The sequence below is a fragment of the Tubulanus polymorphus genome, chromosome 4 (genome assembly GCF_964204645.1).
Source record: "Tubulanus polymorphus chromosome 4, tnTubPoly1.2, whole genome shotgun sequence".
Taxonomy (NCBI): Eukaryota; Metazoa; Nemertea; class Palaeonemertea; order Tubulaniformes; family Tubulanidae; genus Tubulanus; species Tubulanus polymorphus.
The window spans coordinates 8458224-8485085 of NC_134028.1; the positions used below are offsets into that span (position 1 = coordinate 8458224).

At 38.1% G+C, this 26862-nt stretch overlaps 2 protein-coding genes across 2 annotated transcripts; one reads left to right on the forward strand and one right to left on the reverse strand.

Moving 5' to 3' along the window:
* The first annotated feature begins 724 nt into the window (after nt 1–724).
* Nucleotides 725–26862, forward strand: LOC141904581 (bone morphogenetic protein 1-like). Its single transcript, XM_074793191.1, has 18 exons — nt 725–843; nt 1573–1661; nt 1901–1985; nt 2663–2780; nt 3254–3382; nt 3869–4010; nt 4115–4238; nt 8436–8549; nt 13579–13806; nt 14766–14873; nt 15585–15689; nt 16328–16487; nt 17307–17422; nt 18356–18502; nt 19340–19530; nt 20368–20518; nt 21423–21686; nt 22725–26862. The coding sequence occupies exons 1-18, from the start codon at nt 753–755 to the stop codon at nt 23060–23062; spliced, it is 2700 nt and encodes an 899-aa protein (XP_074649292.1). The 5' UTR covers nt 725–752; the 3' UTR covers nt 23063–26862.
* Nucleotides 9355–12027, reverse strand: LOC141904144 (uncharacterized). The gene has a single exon (XM_074792675.1). The coding sequence runs from the start codon at nt 11701–11703 to the stop codon at nt 10831–10833; it is 873 nt and encodes a 290-aa protein (XP_074648776.1). The 5' UTR covers nt 11704–12027; the 3' UTR covers nt 9355–10830.

Below are 26862 nucleotides of genomic sequence, written 5' to 3' on the forward strand. Positions count from 1 at the left end.
CTTTGTAGTAGGCCTTTTTTGGACCATGCGTATGAATTCAATTATGACTTCCTACTTTCGAAGACAATGCCACGACGGACAACAGTGATGTATCCGAAACTGAGAAGAAAAATGGCACCAAACATTTTCTGTTTACCCAAATTAAACCGATGCGACGTAGCAGGGACTTATCACAATTGATGAATTAAGGGTCCAATGACCAACTTCAGTATCCCATTAGCCCAAATATTTTTGTGGTTTAGTTTCACGATCGGATATTTTCACAAGCTAAGCCCATCGCATTAGCTTACCACCAACGATTAGGTAACTAACTAACCATATGGTGGGTGCGACTTAAGGAGTGAATTCGAAGGAAGTGTGGATGTGAAAAAATGTGAAAGTTCCTTGAGATCATTTATCGGACCCCTTTGTTTGTTTGTTTGTTTTGGCTTGTTCGGTATCAAAATTTCCCAAACTCAAAAACATGATTCCTGAAGATTTATAACCATCGTTGAAACACTACGACGGTGTTGTGATGATGATTAGAGAATCCTCACTAATAAGATGAGAAAGTTGAAGTCCGAAAAGTTTCCTTATTTATTGATCATCGATTCATGACAGTCAACAAACGTCGAATCATTTGCTTAAAAGAAGCTTTTCGGACTTCATCTTTTTCGTTATATCAGTGTGGGACTCTATATATTCTAAATGATTTATTCTCTTTAATTCAGAGGCTGAAATGAAAGTTTAAAAATGTATGAAGCGATTTGATTATGGGCAGCATGTTGTACAGTTCGTTAGTTACATTTATATCTATGGTAGTTATCTACAGTCGTAGTGTCAGCACTGATGATCGCTCATCGGGTAAGTGTTTCGACTATGATAAAATACTTGAGGTTCATTACGGTATATCCTCCCTCGGCAGGGATTTGAACCTGATAGCACCGCTAGATTTGACCACGGCATGAAACCTGCCCCACTACAAGCATGGCACCAATCAGATTGCCCGTTGTATAATCACGGATGCAAATTGCGTGGTTAATTATTGGTTCAAATACATGGGCTAAAATGAAATCGTCTGTTAAAACGTTTCTGATTGGCTAATATAGTGAGTGACATCATCTAAGCTACGCATGTAGCTGCGCACTCCGGCTATTAATCAGGTGGTGTTTCGGGCTATGGCAGTCATGATTCCATTAGGTTTAAATCCTCGCTGAGGGAAGATGTTATCGTACAGTTCATTTCATGAACATATTAACCCACCGGCCATCATATACAGTAGACTTACTGGTTGACTCGGTAAACCGCTCAAATAGGGAAATTTTTGCGAGAATGTTTATATATAAAGAACATTTTACCTCCCTGATTCTCCCCTTGGTATCCTATCAACTCCGTGACCATTGGCTTTGGAACCGTAGCCAAATTGAAATATAATTTCCGCGGCTATATAAGAACAATGTCAAAAATCCGTAATAGGCCATGGCGATTAAAAATTGCTTCCAACGCGCCTGGTGACTAAAGTCTAAGCGCTACCTAATAAAGTGGAGTCGATGGTAAAGCGGTCTAAATTATTGTCGTTTATTTGCTTTTCAGATGAAGAATTGAAGCTGAGTTATGAAACAGTAGATTATTACTCGTACTACCCCCGAGCACGTCGGTTTACATCATCAACGAATCACTGGGTAATGTTTAGACTGTGTTGTATCTTAAAATGATAACTAGTGCAATGATGAATCATATTGAATTTTAGAATGGGCAAAATACAGGTTTTGGAACGTCGTGATTTAAATCTATGACTCGTCTTCATAACCATTCTTAGGCTAAACAAAAATGATACTTTGTTTCTCCTTATCGGCCGGGTTTGGCGAAGTAAGCGGATCAGAGTATTTTACCTGTTTTTAATGATAGTTTATCTCTACAGAGATCTAAAAGAGCAGTGACTGCGATTAAAGAACTTCTTTGGCCAAACGCGACCATACCTTATATTATCAACAGCAACATAACAGGTATTACTTTTCTTCGTATATTTCCTGGCTTACGTATTAGTACACGATACAATTAAAACCATGTGTAAGTTGGGTGTTTTCGGACTGGAAACTTTCTCTGGCAAAAGATGCCTACAAGGATGAGGATGTCAGATTTTCAAGCTTTCGAACGAAAAACTAGTGACTTGAAAAATAGAGCGAGCTTAAGTGCTAAGTACTGTCAAACCCGGTTATTTCGGAATAGTGAGAACCAACGAAATTCATCTGGTTTACGAGGAATTCAAATTAAGCATCATGTTTTACATATACCTATCTATATATACTGGTAGGTGATCTGTAAATGATATCTCGATAAGATAAAAATTTGAACTACTGGTAAGCTAATCCGAATTCAAGCAGGTTTAGGCATGGTTTACCATACTTCTGGTTCTGAGAATCGCAAGAAAATTCTGATTTAAGTTGGGAAGCAAATTTGATGGATGGATACTTCTGAACCAGTTTATTCCTGAGAACTGGGAAATTAGGTTTGAGATTTTGGGGCATACAAACTGTGGTACAAATGGGATTTAATAGGACTAGGTATTAGGGAATATGTGTCCAAAATGTCAAAATTTAGAGATCTATCTTTAGAGATTTATATTATGTCCATGATTCTTTAGAGATTTATATTTATCGAAATTTATCTTTTCTAACTTCAGATAGAATCAGAAGTAACATCCATTACGCAATATCGCACTGGGAAAATTTGACTTGTATTCGATTTGTTGAACGAACAGCGGAGAAAGATTTCATTGAGTTCACACCAGGAGCATGCGGGTAAGATTTTGCAGCCATCTATTGTTTTTTTTTTCAATATTAACTCGCCTTTGAAATGTTTGGAAATATATTTAACGAATATCATTATATAGATCAGTTTTTGCTTTTACCATGGGTCTAGTTTCACTAAGCTGATCAATGTTAATTGTTGAAGTCGTACTGAAAAAATGCTACATTTTCGACAAATTTGACCCTAGGGTCAACGTAACCCTGGAGTTAGTACCGGTAGTAGTCGAAGAGCCACACTGTGACGGGGAGAATAGATGATAAGTTTAAAACCCACACCATGTGTGATGATATTATGGGGATGTTCCGTATAGAAGATCAGAATAGAATGAGAAAACCTTCATCATGTAACTGACATGATAAAAAGATGGGGCCCCTTATAAGACTTCTAGAAGATGTACTTAAGTTCATGTCGCTTCAGTCTGATTGTGTGTCCTGTTTCAATTTTTGTCCATTGTTTCTTCCAGTTGTTGTTCGTTCGTTGGTCGTCGTGGAAACGGCGTGCAGTTCGTCAATTTGTCGCCTCACTGCGCCATAGTCGGTGTGGTCATCCACGAGATCGGGCACGTGGTTGGATTCTGGCACGAACACAGCAGGTCTCAAGAAATTTATTTCCTATCGTTGTTTGTTACTTTCAATAGTAATTTGTTTTCTTGGTTTGGTTTTAAGAAGGTTCCTATTACCAGGTTATGTATATAGTTTTATGGGGCGTTCGATTCGCTTACTTACTTGGAACTACTCGGGTAATATATACGAACGCTGTTGGTTGTCGCAAATAAACGAATGATATTGGGTTAACTCGCCCGAGAATATGTCATTCCGTTCAACATTCACCACCACTACATTTAACATTCTCCACATCGTAATACTTCATCCTGCTGTTGCCTCAATCGGCGGCCATTTTTTCCCCGAGTTACCCACTCGCCGAGGAGGTTACTTAGGCCATCCCCGGGTGAGCTTGTCTGTACCACGCCTCAGGGGCTTCCCCGAGTTAATTCCGGGCTACCCGAGTGGGATGATCGAACGCCCTATTAATGACTTAGTCGATTTTAATACGGGACGATCTTCTTTCACATTTTCAGACCCGACCGGGATAAATATATACGTATTTTACTGGAGAATGTCAATCCGAAGAAAAGAGATAACTTCGAGCAGAAGAGGAAAAGTGAAATAGACAGTTTCGGTCAGCCGTATGACTACGCTTCGATCATGCATTATAAAGATGTGAGTGACATTCTATAACGCGTAGTCTATTAGACTACATACGTTGACCTATAAATGGAAAATTTTTAGAAAAGTTCATCAATTGCCGCTGCTATTTACTTCAGACTACATTCAGCCTGAATGGAAAGAAAACTCTGGAGGCGTGGAAATCGGACGTGGTGATCGGTCAAAGGATAGGATTAAGTAAAGGAGACGTGATCCAATCGAATTTACTATACGACTGTCCGAGTAAGTCTTGACCCTACTTCACCTGGCCTGAAGCCCGACGCACGCGACGCGGGGAAACGCGGAAACAGGATACAGAAACATGTTTCCAAGCGTTTTCCTGTTATTTCTATTTATTTATTGTTGATTTCTATACAACAAGTAAAACATACACGAAAATGCAATATGGTAATTAATCATAGCAACTTCAGCGCCCCCTATAGGTGAAAAAATCAGTACCCCAGAGTGGCAACAGGTATTTTCATGAACTATGGGATCTAATCTATCGATTGATGTATGTTGCCAACTAATAACAAAAAGTGCCGTAATATTTTCTTCTAGAGGTCTTTTACCCCATTGGCAGGCCGACTATGTGAGTTGTGTGCGTTTACGAGAAACAAGAGACTCGTTTTCAGGAAACTCGCGTTTCCGAGATCAAACATGTTTGATTCTGTGCTTTCCAGTGTCGTGTGCGTTGGGGTTTAGTGCAGGTATTAATTTTCAGCCTGTAACTAGCCCCCTCTTCAGACATTCACGGCGTGAATTCTTGATCACAATTTGGTAATAAAGTGTCTAGTGTGCATTTAGCGTTTAGTGTATGTACTACTGCATAGATCCAAATCACGTTGTCGCAATTTGAGACTTATTTATCTGATAAGGTTCTAAAATGAGATTTACAGCTGCAAATGAGTTATGTAAACCCTTCATGTTGTATTAGTTTATGCTACAATGATAGTTTCATGAGAATGGTTAGAAAATTATGGAAGTCTTAGGAAAAAACGTACTGATTAGGTTCTGTGTTAGTTTATACTAGAATGATGAAATTATGAAATTCTTTGGACAAAAACATATTGGTAATTGCAATGCAAAACCATCTTCGGGTTGAAGAACCGCGGCAACAAATATCTAACGCAGGTATCAATCTGCTGCCTGTACCAAACATTATCGGCCAATCACCTTTTTTTGGGTGAAGTTTGCATGATTTTCCATGAATGGCAATAAAATGTCTATGACTGGGGATCGAGGAAAAAAACTAGTTAATTTGCAAAAAAAAAAAATTTTAAAATGTCTTGTGGTCCAGACAAGAGACCGGGCTAAGTCTGGATGATCAGTTGATGATAGTCAATTGTCCCAGGTGGTATGCGGGTGGCAGTGGGTACAGCATATCATAGATAACAGGAAATTAGACACTTAAGAACATATCGAAGGGTTTGAGTGGTTGTAATACTGTCATCAGTGTTAAATTATATATGAACTTTCGTAAGATTTAGATGCTAGCTTTAAGAAGCGATTTGGTGTCGCAGAATACAAAGATGATATGGAACATTTAGTCAAATGTTGTCTCAGCAATTTGATATTTGAAAAATGGTATGGCCCATTTATATACGTACCACGGTGAATTCTGAATAATGAAACAATCTATTTTGTGATACTGTAGCAGTAATGGATTTCTGCTCGCCTATGATATAAAAGTTTAATATCGCGTGGCGTTGACCTTTATTGAATATTGAATATATATATATTCTTATATATCATAAGAATGCTGTTACGTATGTGTTACTCCGTGGAGTTCTCGCGAACGCGTTCATCCTGAAGGTTGATGATATTGTCTTGAATGCTATAGGTCAGGCTTGACGCGAGCGGGCTTTGAGAGCTGGCCGAGCTGGTGTGAGACACCTTCCTCGTTAATTTCATTGCTTTAGTAAACCTCTGTATGACATAAAAGAAAAGAAGATAAGAAAGTAAAAGAAGATAAGAAAGTAAAAAAAGATTTTGATTTTGTAAAAGGATCATTATTTAAGTTTGCAATGCCCTTCTGTACAAACATATAGCCTTAGAAACATTACTACTTTAAGAAAAAGAAAGAAAAATTTTAATTGGTAGAATAACAATCATTCGTGCTTGCTACCTTCTTTCTTAACATATACATGAATGCGATCAATATCAAAATGAGAGCATTAACGCGAATCTTTGGGTCATCTTGATAAGGCCTATAATAAAACAGACGTTGAGTCCGATATGAAAGCAGATTTTCTGTGATGTCATATTTATATCAGATGTGATAAACGTGTATTACATTTTACAGTCAATCTGCTGACATCAATTACCGATATTAGAAATTTGGGGTCATCTTTTTTATAATAGAAACACGTCACTCACTATAGACGTGTGGATCGCTACATGAATACCAGTATTCAATGACGTCATGCTGACACTTAGTTTGCACTTTGTACCCCCTCATAATATAGCATATAAAAGTTTTTAAACAAAGCAGTGAGTGACAAATTATTATTTCCAATCCCTGTCTGATACAATCCCGATATAGCACATATCTGGTGAAATGAATTTTATTGTTCTTAAGTCCAATGCTTGTATAGGCATTAAATAGCGTAGTTTAGTAAATAGTGTTGATTTTGAATCAAAATGAATCATGTATAACAATATGAGGGTTACTGTGACTATAGAAATCGATAAAGAAATCTAGATCGACGAAGTAGGCCCAGTTTTCATTGTGAGGTGAATTCTATTTTCGCGTACAGATATATTGGTCTTAACAATGCAACTGACTCCGATTTTTCATCACGATAGTCCCCTGAACCAGCCATAAAGCCGCGATCGTACAAGCGTTTTTGACCAAATAGGCCTGTGGCTGTTTAGCCGGGCCAAATTTCGCCCGGCCAAAAACGTCGGTCCGGGCAGTCCAAGCCAAATTTTAGCGCGGGACATGATTGAACGTGAGTCACTTCTGGAACCAGTTGCGATTCACACGCAATCATTTGTACCACTTGGTCCGACATTTTTGGTTGGGCCAAACAGGCATGGGTCCATTTGGCACCCGTGTAAACAGTAATTTCTGGCCAAAAACGCTCAAAGTAGTTTCTTACTTCTCAATGAAATATTTCTCTGACATATTCACGCATGATATATTTGTTATTAAGCGGAACAGTTGGGCGCGAGACCTTCGGGTTAATTTTCGCTATGAACCGCTGTAGTGTTAATATGTATACATTCTGTTCATAGTCATTGAGAACCTGTTTCGATACATAAAGCCGCCGTATTGAAATGTATTTTTACTGTATGAATGAGGGACAGTTTTGCGGTTTGCGGTTCTATTACCGCTTGAAAGAAACGGTTGTTGTTGTATAAATAATAATCATGTACTTGTTCTAGATTTGAAACAATGTTTTCGGTTTTTTTACTCATCACCGGCAATGAATTTCGGATTTATTGTATGATTCGATCTTTCGGGTTCTTTTCGTTTGCGGCGCATTCCGAATAGCCGTTGTCTAACTTTGCGCTAGTTCGGAGAGGTTACATGATGAAATAGTGGTGCAATCTCCTGGCTGGCTACGAACCAGAAATACACGTCACTGATGATCAATAAACTCTGGCGACATGCATGTTGTGTTCACGCGTCTGCTCGGCTGGCTTCCTATTTGCGTAGACGGGGACTGTTGAATAGAATCTACGCGAAGATTTCATGCAATTCGTATTCAAACTCTCTTGTTGTCAATTTTCTAGATGAACCGTATATGATAACGTAGTATTTCTAAGTAGGCTATGGGATGCATCAAAAATTCATGATCTGAATTTTTGGATACATACATCACCCTTCACGCATTCAGCACTAAATTCTTCCAATCAAATGATTAATCCAAGATATATTCTAAAACATGCTTTACTGTCTTGGTCATTGATCTGTGTAAATCTTGTATTCAGATTCTAAATAGTTTATATGTGTGGGCTTGTAAACCCTACTGTATACAGTTTATTTTATCCATCATACCTGATGATGCTGAAGCAATCTTGTTGGATTACATCATTTTTAGAAATGAATTCCTGTTGCGCGTTTGAACTTATGTTTTACGATGGAATTACTGCGCTATACAAATTAACATTATTACTATTATTAGGAATTTTGTTATTAATTGTTGTGATTTTTACAACGAGACTATCGTTCATTCGACTCTCTACAATTAGTTTGATCCGTGGGTCGTCACTTGAACATATGATATAACTACCGAACTACAAACATCAGGCACTTTATAAACCATTAATTTGAAGTCATCATCCTTCTTATGATATGAATGCCTCCTCTAGGAGTGGTTGTCGGCTGCGGGTTGATACTTGATCAAGTGCCCGGTATACATTCGAAGTAAAAAAGTTTAACTATTTCGTGTCGCGTGTCGTTACTAAACGTTTCGTTTTTCTCGTTTTCAGAACCGAACTGCAGCGCGGTATTCGAGGACAATTCCGGGAACTTTTCGTCGCCGAATTATCCGCTGAACTATTACAGAGAGCACAGCTGTATTTGGGTGATTCGCGTTCCTCGAGGTAAAATAATGTTCATCAGTATTTTTCTGGGCCCAGTTTCACGAAAAAGTTTAAGCCTAAATACGGTTTGAGTTTGAATTGTTGTCCTCATTGAAGAAATGAAGTACCCAACGGCAATTACACCAAAAATTTTGAGTTAACTTTTTTTGTGAATTTGGGCCCTGTTCGACATCGGCGAGTCCGTTCCGCATCGAATCATTGACATCGTGTCCATCCTGAACTCGAAATTGTTGAACTTGCTCAAGTTTAAAACCCATCGTATACAGAATTTAAGAAATTAAAGGCGACATGTTTTTTGTTTTTTTTCGAAAAATGAGATTTGCTTTTTATTTTTTTTCGAATTCTGTATATCGCCGGTTTTAAACTTGAAGTCAGAATGTGGCTTTTCTACTGTTGGATGTCCTCGTTTGACTTGTGTGGTCAATAGAAAAACTTAGTCCATTCTCTAGTCTGCTTTGGAGTCAAATCATCGTCAAATGGAATCAAATCATCTAAATCCTTGCGTCCGTTCAACAGTTTAACTCTAGAATAAATCATTTGAAGACCTTTTTATTCCGGTTAAATTCGGATAGATGGATATTTAGGGTTGACTTAAACTATGGAACTAAGGGGCTTAAATATTTTCAGGCTCATGTACTAAGGATTCATTTAGGACTCCATCTTGGGGGTTTTTGCTCTGTAAGAATCGTCAGTTGGCTATTGAATATAGTCATCCCATTTTGCGATTGAGTCGAACTTCATCAACCTTTAAAACTGAATCTTGAAACAAGAAATTCAAAAAGCATTTTTTTCAAACGAAGACAAACATAACAGGTTTATTTGGTAGTAAATATATAAATGCATATAAATTTTTTTCAGGTTTTTCTTTTTTTCTTTCGAAGATTACTAATAGATAGAACCCTATATTACATATGCCGTTATACGTGTATAATCTTATTAACAAGTTCAGTGGAAGAATAGAATGAGCTATTTGACTTAACTTAAGAAAATCACAATCGAAAAGTAAAAAGATTTTTTACACATTTATGTACATACATTTACAAATAGGTATATTTGTGGTTAACCTATATATATAGCTAATTATTTTATATACGATGAAAACTTAGTATGTATGTTTATAGATGATTTTCTTCATGATTTAGGCCTACTGGTTAAAAGACACGCTTTTATTTACACAAACTTACTTAACAAATCTTAAGTCCGATTGTTACGCGAACTTGTGTCTTTAAAACAATCAACAATTTAACTACACATGATTAGTGTTGAGAATGCTGCCAAAATACGACCATACATTACACAAATATCTTTATATGCATAGGTTACACAAATTCAAACATGATTCCTTAAAAATGATTCTATGAGAAATGATAGAATAGTATCTTATTCCTAAAATATGTCAAGATAGTCGAAAAAATACCTTGTTCCTCTTTAAAAAAAAAAACAATCTTGCGATTCTAGAATCAACGCGCGAAGCTTGTGCGAGCAAAAAAGCGCGGGGCGACGTTACACAACGATTGAACACAACCTATCGTATGCTCTTTTTGAGGGAAGAAAAAATTCGCTAAATTTTTCATGGAGTGCTCGAAAAAAGATCACAAGATTATGTACAAAATTCCTCAAGTTAGATATATATCTACATGCTAGCCTAATAACACAGTCGAATTAGATAAACGAGCTTACAGATCATCGGCGATATTTTTTAGGAGGCTCAGAGTCCGTAGTAGGTAATCTAAACGTTCGTACAAAATAATGTGACCCAATGTTTATGATAAGAAACATATTTTTTTTACATGATTTTGCATCTAATTGCAAGTGTTTTTTTTGTTGTTGTTAATGTAAATACCCGATTTTCTTATTGGAGTAAATTGATGATATATAGTATCATATATACATCTATATATATATGTATAAATATATATAATTTTTTTCTATCTACACATTTTCTATGACACCTGATATATGAATTGTTAAAACTTCAAACCTGGCGATGAATACATGTAGTTAAGAATTTGATCAACTTATCTTTACTTCGTTCATACAAATCTATATTTAACAGCAACACTTCGCACCAGAGAGTCTATATGAATAGCAAAACATTTTTCTCACAATTCGTCACTGCCCTAAGTAAAACATTCATTAGTTCAACATATCATCAATTTTTCGACTCATCGATATTTTACAACAACTGTTCGCACAGAATCTATATAAATAGTTAAGCAATTTTTTTTTTTCAAATTTTTCAAAGTTATCTGCCCGAAATTTTTTTAAGGAAAATCCATTATTAGTTTCGTTTCTTCGCCAGATGATCGACTAACGCTTTCTTCATCTGCTTCGCCGTTTCTTCCATGTCTTTCACTTGTCGTTTCAAGCGAACGTTCTCCGTTTCGAGGTCGACTGCCTGTTGTTCCATCAGCTGGAATTTGTTCTTGCGGTTTTGACGCGATTTTCGCGACGCGATGTTGTTCTTGATTCGTCGTTCGACGTATTTCGTCGACGGTATCGCGTGAGGGATGATCGAGCGACAATCGACGGCGGCGGTCGACGTCGAAGCTACGACGATCTCGGCCGAGTCGTCGACTTCCGGTTTCGCGCGTTTTTCGTCGAGACGGACGAAGTCCCACGATTCGTTCGCCGAGCGTTTTCGATCGGGTCCATTTTCGTCGATACGGTCGTCGGCGTTTTCTTCGGCGACGGAGAAATCACCGGCTAGATCGGTAATGACCGGTTTGTTCCCGCTGACTTGCGCGATCAACGCGTCCAGATCGGTGAAATCTTCGGCGCTGTCGAAAAATAACTTTTCGCTGTCGCTCGGCGAGACGAGGCAGTCGTCGCGCGCCGCGGCGTTTCCGTCGTCGGAGTATAACTCGACGATATTCGGCGCGACGGTGGCGTTCAAAACCGATTTGAAATCGAAGCCGTTTTCGAAGCGCAGCTCGGGCGTGTCGATCGCGTCGACGTCCGTGTGGATTCGGCCAGCGTCGATCATCGAGAACGCGTCCAACGATAGATCCAGGCTCGTGTTAAATAGGCCACTTGTCTTCGGTAGTGAACGTGAAAGCGGACAGGGATCCGGCATCGTCGCGGTCGCAAGCGTCGCGAGCGTTCTCCGATCGGCCAGCCCCTGTCGTTGTCGTCGTCGTGGTTTGGTATCCATCTTCTTCGACGGGTACGCCGAGTATTTTCACCCACTCGTCGTACTCGGCTAAACTGAGCGTGTCGTTATCCAGGCCGTTCAATAGTTCAAGACTTTCATTCGTTTGCAAGTGTTTTAATTTCGACGCTGCTGTAGATTGCATATTGATATTATTTTCACTGCTCGAATGAAAAATGTTTTCGAGAAAATCTTCTAACATATATTCAGCTGGATTTATTACTTCTATTTGTTACCTCTGACAGTTTTTTATCTAAATCCACGACAGGAGCTAGCCTTCAACACCTCCTCCTTGTACTGTGTGGTTTAGACTACATCAGCATGTTTCAGTGCAGACGGCTTTATTTATACTAGGAATACCTCATCGCTAAAAATAGCTCATGAGTTCACTCTCGACCAATCAACGAGAGGGTCGTGTTTATATTTAGAAAGTGTGTCATCGACAGCCAATCAATGAATGCCTGATATCATTATGACGTAGCTTGTTGCCGGGCAAGCTCAAACACGCTCACTAATGATCAAAACAAGTCGACTACTAACCCCATCTATCCAGTAAATGTCAAATTAAAATTTACAATTGCTAGCATTGAGAATGAATATCTCGACATATTTGATTAGTTCATTTTAGTCACCAGTTGTTACGTATTTAGAAAGTGATGATCTACACAGAAACTCAGCCTATTAATTAAAGTAAAAACAGTTTGGATCCCTGTAAGTGATGTGAAAAACTGCAGGATATTTAGAAAATGATAATCTCGACAGAATCTCAGCCTGTAAATGTATACTAGAATAAGAAAAACCACAAAATCCACAGAAAACAGTTCGAGTCCTTGTAATTTAACACATGTCTCAATGAAAATGACTGATTTTAGCTTGGTTTTAAAAAGGTGATCCCAAGAAACGATTTTATGCACAAATCTAGTACGTAATTTAGAAATGACTGATTGAGATAACGAAGTGAAATAGAACTTAAAATTTTGGAAAGGCCCTGTCGAGAGTAAAACATTTAAAAAGGGGTTCAACTGATTTAAATGGCAATATGTGTGTAATTGTAGCTCTTCTTTTCTTTTCTGCCGAGCTGAAAAGTTGACTTCGCTAACCACAACAGACCGACACTTAAATAAATGTATTGATTTCAAATTAGATCGTAGTTTACATAAGCTTGGAGTAATCATTTGTCAAAAGATTATTACCCCAAGACAAAAGTGACCGGGTCGATTAGGAGGAACAATGTATTATTTTTTTAGCCTAATTGTTATTTGTTGAGAGATTGCATTTTTGAACCATATTGATTCAAATGACACATGTTTTTTTATTCGTACTGGGTTTTTTCCTGGGCCTTGTTTCTTAGACCGAGAGTAAAAAATTATCCCTACGGGTAAATCTTTGAACCTGGGTGACGATTACCAGGGTAACGTATATAGGGGCGGCGAATTTCGAAAAATCTCAGACTTATTTTCGTGACTTTTCAAGGCATTTGATCTTATTATCTACGTAATAGCAACTGTGAAAGGGACCATACATTTATTACGTACGCATTAGGGGAGAGGAAGGGGAAAGTGCAATTGCGTACTGTAATGCTTAAAGTATATGACAAAAATGGCGATTTTGCGTACAGGGGGGAGGGGGGTTGAAAAAGTCAAATTTCATACGTACGTAATAAATGAATGATTCCAAACCATAAATGTACCGGTATTCATGAAAAGGTATTAAAGGATTGGGGAAAAATTTCGGCGGTGATGGCACCCCTACACCCCCCTCTGGATCCACCCCAGCAATTAGAAACCGTGGTGATAACCCATTGATTTCAAAATTTTCCTGTCGATTTTTGTACTCCGGGCTATGAAACTCAACCGTATAGTATTTATTACATTTCAGGACATTCCATTAAACTGGTTTTCGACGATTTCGACATCGAATTTTCGAAAAATTGCTCCTACGATTACGTCGAAATACGACAAGGTAACCGCGGCGAGGGTCAGCTGATCGGGCGATTGTGCGGACTCGGACAGCCGGGTGATATCCGCTCGGTCGGAGATTTGTGGATTCGGTTTCAGGCAGACGCTTCGGTCGAAGGTCGCGGATTCCTAGCTTCCTATCGGATAAGTAAGTCATTTACGTTATACAGCTGATTGTTTTCTTTTCATTGCAGGGATGAAAATCTTCCGACGATAGACGGATTTCCGACCTTTTCTAACATTTTCTTTATTCCTGAGAACAGTGTAAATCACCTCAATCGCTTTAATCACCTAAATCGCGGGCGTCACATCGGAGCGCTCCGTAGTTAGGAGTGCTCCTTAAGACGGTTTTCGGCAGTTGTTAGCACAACTGTGGAGTCGGAGAAACCAATATGGCGTCTCATTCAAAAAGCTCTAATTCAGGCCCAAACTATTAACATATTGACCAAAAGGAAGTAAGTTTTTTGGCTAAAAGTTACTGATTTTTGTTCCCCAAAAAATTCTTTTTTTTTTGAAAATATTTTCCGACTTTTTCAATATGGGCCGTTTTCATCCCTGTCATTGCCACCTTCGTGAAATTGCTTCTCAATGAAACAGTGACGTAGAGCATCTCTGGGTCATCGTTATCAGATAATAGGCCTTTTCTAATCATTTGGAGTACGGTTTAACCTCCTGGAATTCTGCAAAAACTCCAAATTTATAGGAAAAAAAACATTTTTTGTCCCCCATAGTATTTTCATCACAATTTTCAACGAAAAGAATTTTTTGCCATGTCTTTGGCCTATTTAGATCTAGTGATTTGCAAGGAGTTAATTTTCTACGGTTTTAAGTAAGATTTGGCTCAGGAGTTAAGCTATGGAACTATGGACTCTGAAACTGGGCCCTGGCGTTGAACGTCAGAAAAAGAAATAAATTGAGAATGCTAAGGTATGAGTCTAGTTTTGGCTCAGTTGCTCAAATGTTGGTTAAAGTTAATTTTCAGATGAATTCCATGGTAATAGTGCATAGTCACGCCAGTCATCCACCAGTTTATTACGAATGGCATACGCGCCACTGCCACCAGTGCTTTACGCTTCATAAATTCTGATGGTTTACTTATTTTTGCAGTCGACGACGATAAAATATTGGACGTAAATAATGAGATGATGGATGACGGGGTAGAGGAAAGTGGAAGTGGTATCATCATGAATACGAAACCCTTTACGTATCGTACAGGTACTGGTATAGGTGTAGGCACTCCTCTCTTCTTGAACGCGTTCGCTGCCGACTACAAATATACTCGTACTTCCGGAATATATTCGTAGCTGATTCTTCTTATTTACAGTTAGATATTTGCACTCTGGCACACGGGAATGACACAGTTCACGATTAGTTGGCAATGCGTAATGCTCATTGGTCAATATCTTGAGCAAAGGCTGACTATGTAACAGCTCCAGTGCCGACCTACGAGTATATTTGTAGCATCAATTGGGGGCGGCGCCATATTATCAAGCCCACAGTGAATGCGTTAATCTAACCCTGGATAACTTTTAATCCATTGCCGTGACTTACCCCATCAGACATTCGATAAGTTATTCCAATTTTTACTTCAAGCTTGTGTTCTGGACCTCACCCCACATATTTATAATCAATTGAATTAAAATGAGGACTACCAATGGGATACATTCCAAAGGACACCCTTTACTTTATTCATACAGTCAAACCCTCTAAGTAGACGATAAATGATATCTGGATTAGATCAAAATCTGATGAAATGATCTGAATATTAAAGGCAGGTTTTGACTGGAATAATTTCTTCAGCCCACACTCATTCAAAAAGTCCGCCGTCGAAGGAGTTTCTCATTGCAAAGTTTCCTTGCTTTTCTTGATTTTCCAGATTGCCCTCGTCTATCCTAACTGATATTTATGTCGGTTTTTCTATCGTAGATTGTCAGCAAGAAATTGTAAATGAAAGTGAAGGATTCATTATATCACCTCTCATAATGGCTTTGTACAACGGATTTATAGAATGCAGTTGGACTCTAATTGGAGGTAAGATTTTGTCTCTCACCACCCAAGGATTTCGTAACAGTTTTGCATCGTCGTACCTATGAGGACTTAAACGGGAGCCCTCTTATTCGTTCTAGGTACTATCTTTGGTCCTGCCCCATGCATCTTGAGTTCAACTAGACTAATTGTGGTCTCACGCTACATTGTACTGAATTCCCAGGAATCTGAAATTGGCTCCGGTACTATTGACTTACAAAGCTCTGCCTAATAATCAAGAAAGGGTGGCTACTGACCTGGAAACCTCAGGGAATCAGAAAAATCTGGGAATTTGACAAATTTTGGCAAAAACCTGTAAAACTCAGGGATTGCAGCTATGGTATTGACCACGTGTTTCTTAATAGATAGGCCCATGTGATTCATAAAATACATTAACTTTAACATTTTAAACAAAAGAGCTCCATTTCACCTGCAGATTCACTCAGGAAATTTTGTATTCTAATATGGAAAAATTAAGCGAAAACTCAGGGAATTTGTTAATGGCAGAAACAAGCCACCCTGCAAGCGGTTAAAAGATTTTTTTGATTGATTGTCTTCAATTGCGGATTGCCTATTCATTGCCCTAAACAGTAGAACTCTATTTCGCTTGATGTATTTAAAGGCTTTTTTTCGAATTTTTTCAGGCCCTGATGCGTTGGGTATTAAGTTGGAACTAGATTCCGTATATTCTGAAAATCCTGATGCTTGTTTCGGTGATTTGTTCGCAAAATCGAAGATGAAACCGTCGGATTTGGATCGAAAAACGTTGATCAAAGAAAAATTTCTCATCGAAGAGAACGATATGTACGTATTACGTAATCATCTTCTTGAAAGAATTTCCTTAGCCCACCTGGGGTCCGGTTGCATAGTCATGGCTTAGACTTAAGACCAATCTAAGACAAACTTAGTTCTATAGCCAATATAACAACTTGAAACCAGTCTTAAGATTTAAGACCACTTAAGTCACGACTGTGCAACTGGCCCCTGGGACTTAAGGCTATTGTATTTGCTTTTCGTCTGTCATGCGTTTGTGGACAGAAATTAGTTTTCTAAGGAAGATTTTTGATACGCTTTGATGTCTACGACTTTCATTGTGAACTAAGAGTAAAAATCCCACGATAGATAAATCATTACCTAAAAAGTGTATTCACAGAGCTGCTATAAACGGTTTTTGATTTTCAGTAATTATTACTATTTTATACTGAGAAATACTGATTTGATTTGTTTGATGCTTACAGAAATATGAAAGATGTTACTGAGGGTCTTACTGTTGATTACTGATTAGTTAGAACATTTTCTTTCATATTTCGATTAATCGTTACTGGAAAAAGTTACCGATAGTATCTCAAAGAAGTTAGCAGCCCTGTATGTAAAATACTAGAAACCACCTTCAGTTCAGTTTCCACACGGAAAGATAAAAATGAATCTTCGAATGAATGAAGAGTCATTTTAGACCGAAGAAGGGTGGTAGTAACCACCTGAAATATTTCTAGTATTTTAGATAAACTTTTTAGTAAATAATTTATTTATTGTGGCAGTTTACGTATGTATATTGTCTACTGATTCTCCATTGTGAACTGCTTGGAGCCGTTTTCTAGGACATTTTCTTATTTCTTTTTTTAGGTTCAAAAAGGCGAATTATGATTGCAAAAAGAGGGTGTTGACATTCAACACGAATGAAATAAAGATAAACTGGTCATCACAATTTCACAAACAGTTCCGTCTCCTTTACGTTATAGGTAAGCTATGTCGCCAGATATCAGGACATGTACGTTAATTTGAGGCTTTATAGTCAAGTTAACTTCCGGCTCCAGCTGTCTGGCCATTGGCTTGCCTCAAGAGACAACCCATTCTAATTTAGGCTCAGCGGGCTATTGCGTTAGCTTCTATATATTTTGAATATTGAATATATAATTTGAATATTGAATTCTATATAATTTGTCTATTTGTTTTGGTGCCTGCACATAATTTGAACATATTTGCCACCATCAATTTGAAAAGTTGTAGCTTATGACATCTTCTATAATTGTGATCACTTTCAAGTTTTTGCTCACCACAAGGCTTTGAATATTGAAATTGTAGAATTTTCAATCATTTTAGACCATATGCGAAGTAGGCAGGGCGAACTTTGGTTTTCGGAGCTAGTTGACTGGTGGTCGGAACTAATAACCGAATGCACTTAAGTCCCGTCGTAATGTGTTTCACAGTGTCGGCCATCTTGGAACTGGGCCCGAACTACAGCGACCGTACTCAATCGCGTCAACCATTTCCGGACCATAGTTCCGACTAACTGACATTCGGTTTTGTTTAGTTTGACAACCATAGTCGATTAACTCTGATAACCCAAGTTTTTGCCCATGCTGTCCCTGGACCCCAGTTATATTCAAATGTAGTTGGCAGTGTCCGATATCAGCATTTATTACAAACGGTGAAGAATAGTGGGAATTCAATTTTTACTGAGCCAAGCGTCCAAACTGCTCAGTTGCTCTCGAGCTGTTTATGCGGCAGTTTATTCCAATCTAACTTTGTTCTTACGAAGAAGGGTTCTGAAATCGATATCGCCCCGTGACGAGACGGAAGTACTGTAAATTCTTCGCGAAACTGAAGAGTTGTAGATTATGTTTCCGATTTTAATTCAGTTTCGTAAACAATTGTTGTTTTTGTGTAGATAGATTACGATGAGTGCAAACAGAACAAGACGATTTGCGAACACAAGTGTATCAATACGTTCGGTGGTTACACGTGTCACTGTACGTCCGGATTCCTCGTCGACCCGCACAACAACAGTAGATGTGTGCCAAAACAGATTCAATTCGCAGGTATGTACAACCTAAGTCAAACCAGATAATGACTACTGTTTGAGAATAGTTGCTACTAGTCTTTTTAAGGGCTCGACTACTTAAGAAATCTCAAAATTCTCTCAAAATCAGAATAAATTCTACCGGTATTTGACGATATATTGTACCATACTTAAGTCAGACCTGACAACTACTACCTGTGTGAGAGTAGTTTCTACTTACTCTTTTACGGGGTTCTTACAGATCAGGGAGATCAAGCAAAATCAGGAAATTTCAGAATTATTTTTCCCTGTAGGGAAAATCAGGGAATTCTGTCTCGTTTCTTTGAAATCAGGGAATTTGAAAATTACCTCGGTCATTTTCTCAATGCAGTAAATTTTTTTAAAAGCAATTTACATCAGGACTTTATTTATTGCTTGGAAAATGCACCAAAAAGCAGTGAAAATTCAAAATTTTGAATTTTGTTAAGGATCATGCAATCGCCATGTTGGGTGCCTTTTTCGGTGACATTGCTCTTTTTTCTCCAGAAAAGAAGAACCCCCTAAAAAAAGCTGTGTACAAGCCTGGTGATGAGTGACAAACAGCCCCCACTGAGGATCCTTATAATTTAATCAGCAATTTGAATTTTTGGGTGTCTCGTTGTTTTTGCTGCTGATTAGATGATCGTGGAATGTTGGGTCAAGGATCAGTAAAAATCTGTGAATTTCAGTTTTCCAGATCTGTAAGAACCCTGTTTTCAAACCCTTACTTCAAATATCAAATGGTGATTGTCTGAAGGGGACGGGTACAGGCATCATACGCGATACCTTTGTATTTACTTGAAACCTATGTGCATCGCGTAATCGGCTGTATTTTCAGATTCCTGCGGCAGTCGTTTGGTCAGCGTTCGCGGCAAATTACGTTCGAGCACCGAACCGGAAGAGTATTGCGTTTACGAGATTAAACAGTCGATAAATTTTCGCGTGACGGTCGCGTTCTTCAAATTCGTGATTCCGTACTCGGAAAACTGTACCGAAAGCTACATAGAAGTGTTCGCGCGCAACGAACAGGTATTGTAAAAAAATACATACCGGTATTGATGTATATATTGATGTATATATATATATATATATATATATATATATATATATATATAAGTTTACTTATTTCGCATCTACCGGCTTTTAGGATCAACTGTGTTGATCGTTGATCCTTAGTGGAACCTCGTTACAGCGAATTTCGCAGGACCAGAGAATCTGTTTGTTATAGGCGATAGTTCGTTATATCTAGTATGAAATTAATCGAGTTGTCTTACTAGGGACGAAATTCTATACATGTACATGTGTATTTGTTATATTCGATGAATCGTTGTATCCGAGTTCATTGTAGCGAGGTTCCCGCTGTAGAATAATTCTGAGATCAACTTTTTGTAACTATTATCATGTATATCTTCAAAGTTGAACACGCTTACGACACAATTGTGTTGTGTACCAAGATTTCATCTTTATATGTTATTGCAAATCCCAGAACATATCGCGATTTTTGCGCTCAAAAGTAAAAATGTACTCAGTTAATCCTACTGGATCAGTTAATCCTATTGTATCCTGATCTTGGCAAGATCAAGCCCAAGAGAATCTATGTGCCAAAAGTGCTCAAGCCGGTTTCATAGACGCAGAATAGACGCAGAGTAGTTTGGTCCTTGCACGAGGGTTATTTCGGGTCAAATATGTTCCCCAAGATAAGTTATTTGATACTCAGAAATACTACTTACAGTAAGTAGTAATACTGTATTCAACATCTATGAAACCGGCCGCAGATTTGCTGGTGCTTGATAGAGATAATTTAGCAGTTGGTACTAGATAAACGGGCAGTATTTCGTGTAATTGGTGTGATTGTATTTTTTGTAGAGTTTAAAAGGTCGGTTTTGTGGAAATCGCCACCCGAATGTTCTGACTACGCCGACTGGCTATATAAAGATCGTCGTTTACACTAACGTCACTCGTCAGGCTCAGTTACCGTTCTTCACCGCTTCCTACATAGCTCACATGTCTCAAAAAGGTTTGTCTTTCCCTCGATAGCGCCATCGTGATATTTCCGTCGAGTGCTGTACCCTTTCCTATGGCGGATTTCGCCGGTGGCTAAATGCAATACCGCAGGGCCGGGGCGTATAGAAAAACCATTAGCGATCAATCCAAATTTAAAAATATTGGCAAAAACCATAGGAAAGGGTAAGTACTACTCGGAAATACAAATTTTAGTTCCTTCCAAAAATTGTAATTTTACCTGCCAATCGTCTCTATTTTCCGAGCACTATCTCTTGTTTACCTATACGTTATTCCTAGCCGGTTCTGAATGGTAGATCTTGATAATTCAGACTAGAACTACGTATGCCCATCTATGCTCACTTAATTTAACCAATTTTAAGCTATTCCTGTTGTTAATCTGTTGCTAATGTTTCGATGTTCGTGTTCTTAATGTTCGCTTGGCTGACCGAGTCAACTGGCGCTTCCATTCAGGCTGTCATCTGAATCAAATGATCGATATGACCGCAATCAGTGTCAGTCTTACTGTAGCCGGTTCTGAATGGTAGATCTTGATGATTTGGACGAGAACTACGCATACCCATCTATGCTCACTTAACTTAACTAATTTTAAACTATTCCTGTTGTTAATTTGTTGCTAACGTAGAATCGCCACAATCAAATGTGGTGAATAGATGATAGAATAAAATCAAAAGCCCCGCTACAGTAAACCTCGTCTTACTCGAACATGGCCAACTCAGAGACAAATTCATATTTCTAACTTCCTAGGCAAGGTTTACTGTATATTCAAATTTCCGATTAGAAAAACTGAATTGATTATCAAATGTTTAAAAGACGTAACATGTTGGTGTCACTTGAGAGCGTCCTCTGGTGTGTTATTTATCATTTCGTATAGAAATTTGCTTAATTTGTATTTGCAGCGAGATGTTTTTACCGATATCGCGGACGCGGCAACGTCACCAGTCCGGCGTATCCGGACAACTATCACGCGGACAACATGTGCATCTGGAAGATATCGGCACGCGGTAAAAACCATCTGGTTCTGAAGTTTCATTTCATCGACATCGAATCGACGCAGAATTGCGGATTCGACTATGTCGAAGTGCGCGACGGTCGACACAGGCGTTCGCCGTTCATCGGGAAATATTGTGGCAAAAAAATTCCTCCCGCGATCATTTCATCAGGTATATATAGTGGGCAAGGGCTACAACAGGGTGGCTACTTACTTTCCTTTAAAGTCACAGAATACAGTAGAACCTCGTTGCAACGAACTTCACGGGACCAGATAATATGTTCGTTATAACCTATAGTTTGTTATATCCAGTATGAAATTAACTAGATTCTCTTACTATGGACGAAATTCTATATTTGTTCTGATGAATTTTTGTATCCGAATCATTATAATGAGGTTGCACTGTATTCTGTATTTTGCAAAAAAGCTAGAAATCTGGGAAATTGTTGTCATTGCTAGGTTGGGCAAAAATCAAACAGTTTCGGTCTCACGTATGTCTTACATATTTGTTAATGGATTAGATTCTTAGCAGATCAGGTCAGGGAAAACAATGTGCATGTCAGGGAATAGTTGGGGGAAAAGCAACCCTGTATAAGGTCTGGCTGCATAATTATTAACGCAATCCTGAGTATACTCGACTACGAGTATACTCGTACTTCTGGTCCTGCCAGTACGAGTATACTCTAATCCTTCCTAATACTGTTAGATATTGTTCCTTATTAGCGAGCAATGTGAACCAACTGCTTCGTTCTCAATGCTCATTGGGCGATTTTGAACGGAGCCTGACTATTCATTACTGCCAGCGCCAACTATGAGTAATGGAGTATACTTGCAGTGGCGATTGGGGGCGGCACAGTAGTACAGTGGAACTTCGTTACAAAGAACTTCACAGGACCAGAAAATATGTTCGTTATAACTGATATTTCGTTATATCCAGTATGAAATTAACCAGATTTTCTTGCTTTTGACGAAATTCTATATTTGTTATATCATTCTGTTGAATCATTGTATCCGAGTTCGTTATATTGAGGTTCCAATGTATCACTGTGTAGTGAACGTGTTAGACAAAACAAAGAATCAACCTTCAATTAGGATTCAATCAAAGCGAGTGCTTCATCTATTTTCCGTCTCTTGGTCTAGATTCCATCACTTAAAAGACATAACACCAAACCAACCCGGATTGATTCCAATAGCTTATCCTATGTTTCAGGGCGCCATCTATGGGTAATGTTCGCTTCCGACGGCACGCACAACGGAAAAGGTTTCATGGCTACGTTCGATAAATTTGAGAAAGAGCGACAAGACAACTGGACGAACCAAACGTTGACAAGACACGAAACGGAGATATATCGCCGGCACGTCGCCGAAAACAGCGGTGACAAACCTCTCGAGCAAAATCGAGATAGCGAGGGAAACGACGAGGTCAAGCTCGTCGACGCGGACATATCGAATGAGGACGATAAGCAGAACAGCAGCAATAAGTGGATCGATAAGCAAGAAGGAGATGGAGATAAGTTTATCAGCATTTCCGAGAAAGATCTTTTCTAACCATTTCGTTACTGATTGTTCTGCCCCTAAACTGCTGGAGCTGATTCAAACTTTAAGAAAAATTCCAACGCATCATGGTGTCTTATAATGGACATACTGGTATATTGCGTCTACCCCGTGGCGCGGTGTAACGTCAGTTACTAATATTTCGCTGAATTTTTCAGCTACTTTTATATTTTTAAATCTCAATTTTTCGTTTCATCGGCATTGTATGGCAATTAACAAGTTATATATATATTATTGCTTCGTGAACTCTCGTGAGTGACTAGTGAAAGACGAAGATTGAAATTTATTTTTATGTCAGTTTTTATTTTTACGATATGTTCGATTTATGTATGTGTATATTTATTATGTGAAATATGTTTATACATTTGAATCATGAGATTATTTTGCATACTTTTTCATGCACTCGGTTTGTACAATGAACCAGTTTCTAAAATTAACCTGTATGATCCTGGGGTATTTCGGAATGTAGCTTTAACCCTAGAAGGGCCTTGGGGGTAAGATTTCAATCAATACTTGTATTTATTTACAAAATTCTTGTTTTTTTTTTTACTTGATATCGGCAGTTAACACCTATACGCCATCTATCCAAATTGGCTGCAATTAATGTATCTTCTATGCTACGTAGAGCGTTATTGTTAAACCATATGACGTAAGGGGTAAGTCACCATTTAATGATGGTGTCTGGCTTGGAATTGTTTTATGATTTAAAGTTTCCTTAATTATTGCAACTCGCACAACTGTAGACCGGATGTAAAGCTGTTAATGCGATTAAATCATAGTTTATACAGATTATACAGTTGAACCTCGTTAATACGATGCTGTTTAAGATGGTTTATTGCGATGATTTCCAACCTGCACCGACTGAGTAGTCTAGTACGTAGCCGTCGTTCCCCAAACAACCCGTAACAACGACTGGTATTCAGACTACCGACTGAGATATTTATATCAAGCAAGCTTTGGATAATACGAAACCCGTTTAATACGTCATTAACTGTCAAACTGTAAAACTATACATAATTTATTGTGCGTAGTAATATAATCATGCCCATCATCGAAGGAACTATGGTAATTGTCCCTTATACCTCAGGTTAAGTGGATCACGATTTATAAACGTCAGTGTATGTAACTCGGAATTATAGTCCGTACTGTTGTTCAGACCTAGCAGACACTAGTCTGATGCAAAACGTCGAATACAATGCTGATTGAATGTTCCACCCACCTGTCAACTAACTATAAAACGAACTTTGCCCTGTACGTTTAGGAGACAGATTCAATGAGATAATTTGGTTAGTTTCAAACTGGGAATTATCCAGGTATCTAATCAACTAGTGATTATAAATCAACTAGTGATTATAACCAAATGATTTTCTGAGTTTAGATATTTTGCTAACTTCATTTTTAAATACGTGTGTCGTCGTGCCAAATCTTAACTATTTATCGTTTTAATAACAAATGAAATCGAATATTTTTTTCGTCGAATTCAAATATATTTCAAAGCAACGAATCGTGTATAGGAACCGGTAATTGTTATAACATACATGCAGTAGGACTTTTGGCAGAGGGTCCAACTGAAAGTAAAATCAAGCAGACTGCCTGTAGAGGGGTGTTCCCCCTCGATGTAAAACAATTAAGCGAAACTATGTTGAGACCGGATAATCGGAATTTGTGAAAGTAAGAGGTTTTATGCGTTTTAAATATCTCACTAATCCTAGCTGTAACCCAGAACCCAGGGTCCAGTTCCACAGTTGTGAACTAAGATCTGACTCAAGAGTTAGCTCATTGAAAATGGACTAATTTTAACTCAAGACTTAACTCTAACTCACAACTGTGGAACTGGGCCCTGCTCTTGTAATATCTTACGGGTTTTTTCAAATGAAATACACATATTAGACTAGTTGAGGTGCATGTTATGTCGATATATATTTTTGTCTTTTTGATTCATGTATAACTTATCATACAAATCTGCTTAGGGCCCAATGTTCGTGTGGTTGCGATGGGTTCAGTGAACTCCCATGTACACGCACTATGGACCCTGGCCTATGTACCCCGTGGAATGTTACTTAGTTCAAGTCAAGAATCGGTAACTGCGAAATCCAAAAACCACCACTCATCTCGAAAATGGCATACTACAGGTAAAATCTATCTAACAGTTCCTCCAAATCCGACATATGCAGGGTGCGCTATATCAGTGTCGGATCCAGGGATGTCGGTGGGGGTCCAGATCCGCGCCCTTAAAATTTTGAGGTCCCTTAGAAATTTAATCCTCAAATATTCCAGTCTGATCTATCTAAAGAAAGATCAGAATTTAGATTGAAAACCGAAAAATACCAAAATTTTGTTGTGGCAATAAGCTGTTTTATTAATGCTAGATCTAAGAAATCATTGTGTTTGTGGAATGACAAAATTGCAACGAAACTTTGGAAAAGGCCCTAAATTTAAAGTGTACACCCCCTCTTCTTCGACCCTGGATCCGCCCCTGCTGCATCAATCTGCAGCCTTGAACTCGCCCCATCCTTTATCTTTAAACGATCGTTAAAGCAATTATATCGACTAGATTTTTAGTGTCGTCAACTATTTTTACGTGTATCTTGTCACAAAATTGTTTATTTGCTACGCATTCTCTTTAGAATATTTTTTATATTTTATGCATTTACATTTACTCAATACAGTAGTTTGACCCATGCCGTCGACTCAAGATATTTTTTTCGTGTTTTTGATAATAAATACTTTTGGTAAACCGATAATTTGCGATTTGAAATGACCTTAGCGATCGCAAAGTTTGGTGAAAAATGAAATATTAGCTCCAGAAATGGAACGAGCATATCATCGTCATATGTGAAGTTTTTTTGAAAAAACTGTATAGAGAGCTCTTGCATGAATGCTGTTCATCGGTGAAGTTTGCATGGTGAAAAAAGAGATTGTTCCAGAAATGGATGCACCATCAGCAGTTGTGGATATTAGGGTCACTACCAGTTTTCTTTTTTTGTTGGTGAAAAAAATAAACTAGTGGTAGGAATTTTCTTGAATTAAATTGATTAGAAAAAAAATCGATACCTTGTTTCTATTTTCTGCTGAGCTTAAAAGATGACGCCTATCTACCTTTTTCTAAATTCGTGATCAAACTAACTATAACAGACCCGGCAGTTATAAGAATAATCTGGTTATAAATTTTGTAGCAATTTACAAATTGAACTGTCGATTAGGAGAAACAAGGAAGTATCATTTTTCTTAGCTTAAGTTGTTTAAAAGGATTCGCTGGAAAAAACGTTTCTAGATATATGATTTTAAATCGTTTTAAAGAAAGAAATGACGCTCTTTAAGTGATGAAATTCAATGTAGGTTTGTAGTACTACGGGTATGAAATTATCTATGTTAGATTACATAACTTCACTTCAGGTTTTAAACTAAACAAAAATGATAGCTTGTTTCTCCTATCGGTGAGGCCATTTTGTAAAATGCAATAAAATTTGTTATTAGTTCATAGCTGTCGTGTCTGTTATGATCAGATCAGCTTGAACATGATTTGAAAAAAAGTAATGTACAGGGTAGATAGGCGGCCGGCCGGGTCTACTTTAAGCCAAGGTATCAATTTTTTTTAGCCTGAAGGATGTGAAATTATAGATCCATGTTAGATTACATAACTTCACTTCAGGTTTTTAAAGATTTCACTAGGCCAAACTTTGGCCTCTTTCGATTTATGACTAACATATTCTATCCTGCTCAAATTCATAATAGATCTTGACATCATCGTGCAAGAGAGCTCTACGATTTATTCTCTGTTCGTAGCTGACATC

What these genes read in the sequence shown, in the direction of transcription:
- LOC141904581 (XM_074793191.1), top strand. Translation starts at nt 753, where the DNA reads ATGGGCAGCATGTTGTACAGTTCGTTAGTTACATTTATATCTATGGTA. An exon ending in CATCATCAACGAATCACTGG is followed by an intron (nt 1,662 to 1,900) that starts GTAATGTTTAGA and finishes TTATCTCTACAG; the next exon opens with AGATCTAAAAGAGCAGTGAC. An exon ending in ACCCTTTACGTATCGTACAG is followed by an intron (nt 14,874 to 15,584) that starts GTACTGGTATAG and finishes TTTCTATCGTAG; the next exon opens with ATTGTCAGCAAGAAATTGTA.
- LOC141904144 (XM_074792675.1), bottom strand. Translation starts at nt 11,703, where the DNA reads ATGGATACCAAACCACGACGACGACAACGACAGGGGCTGGCCGATCGG.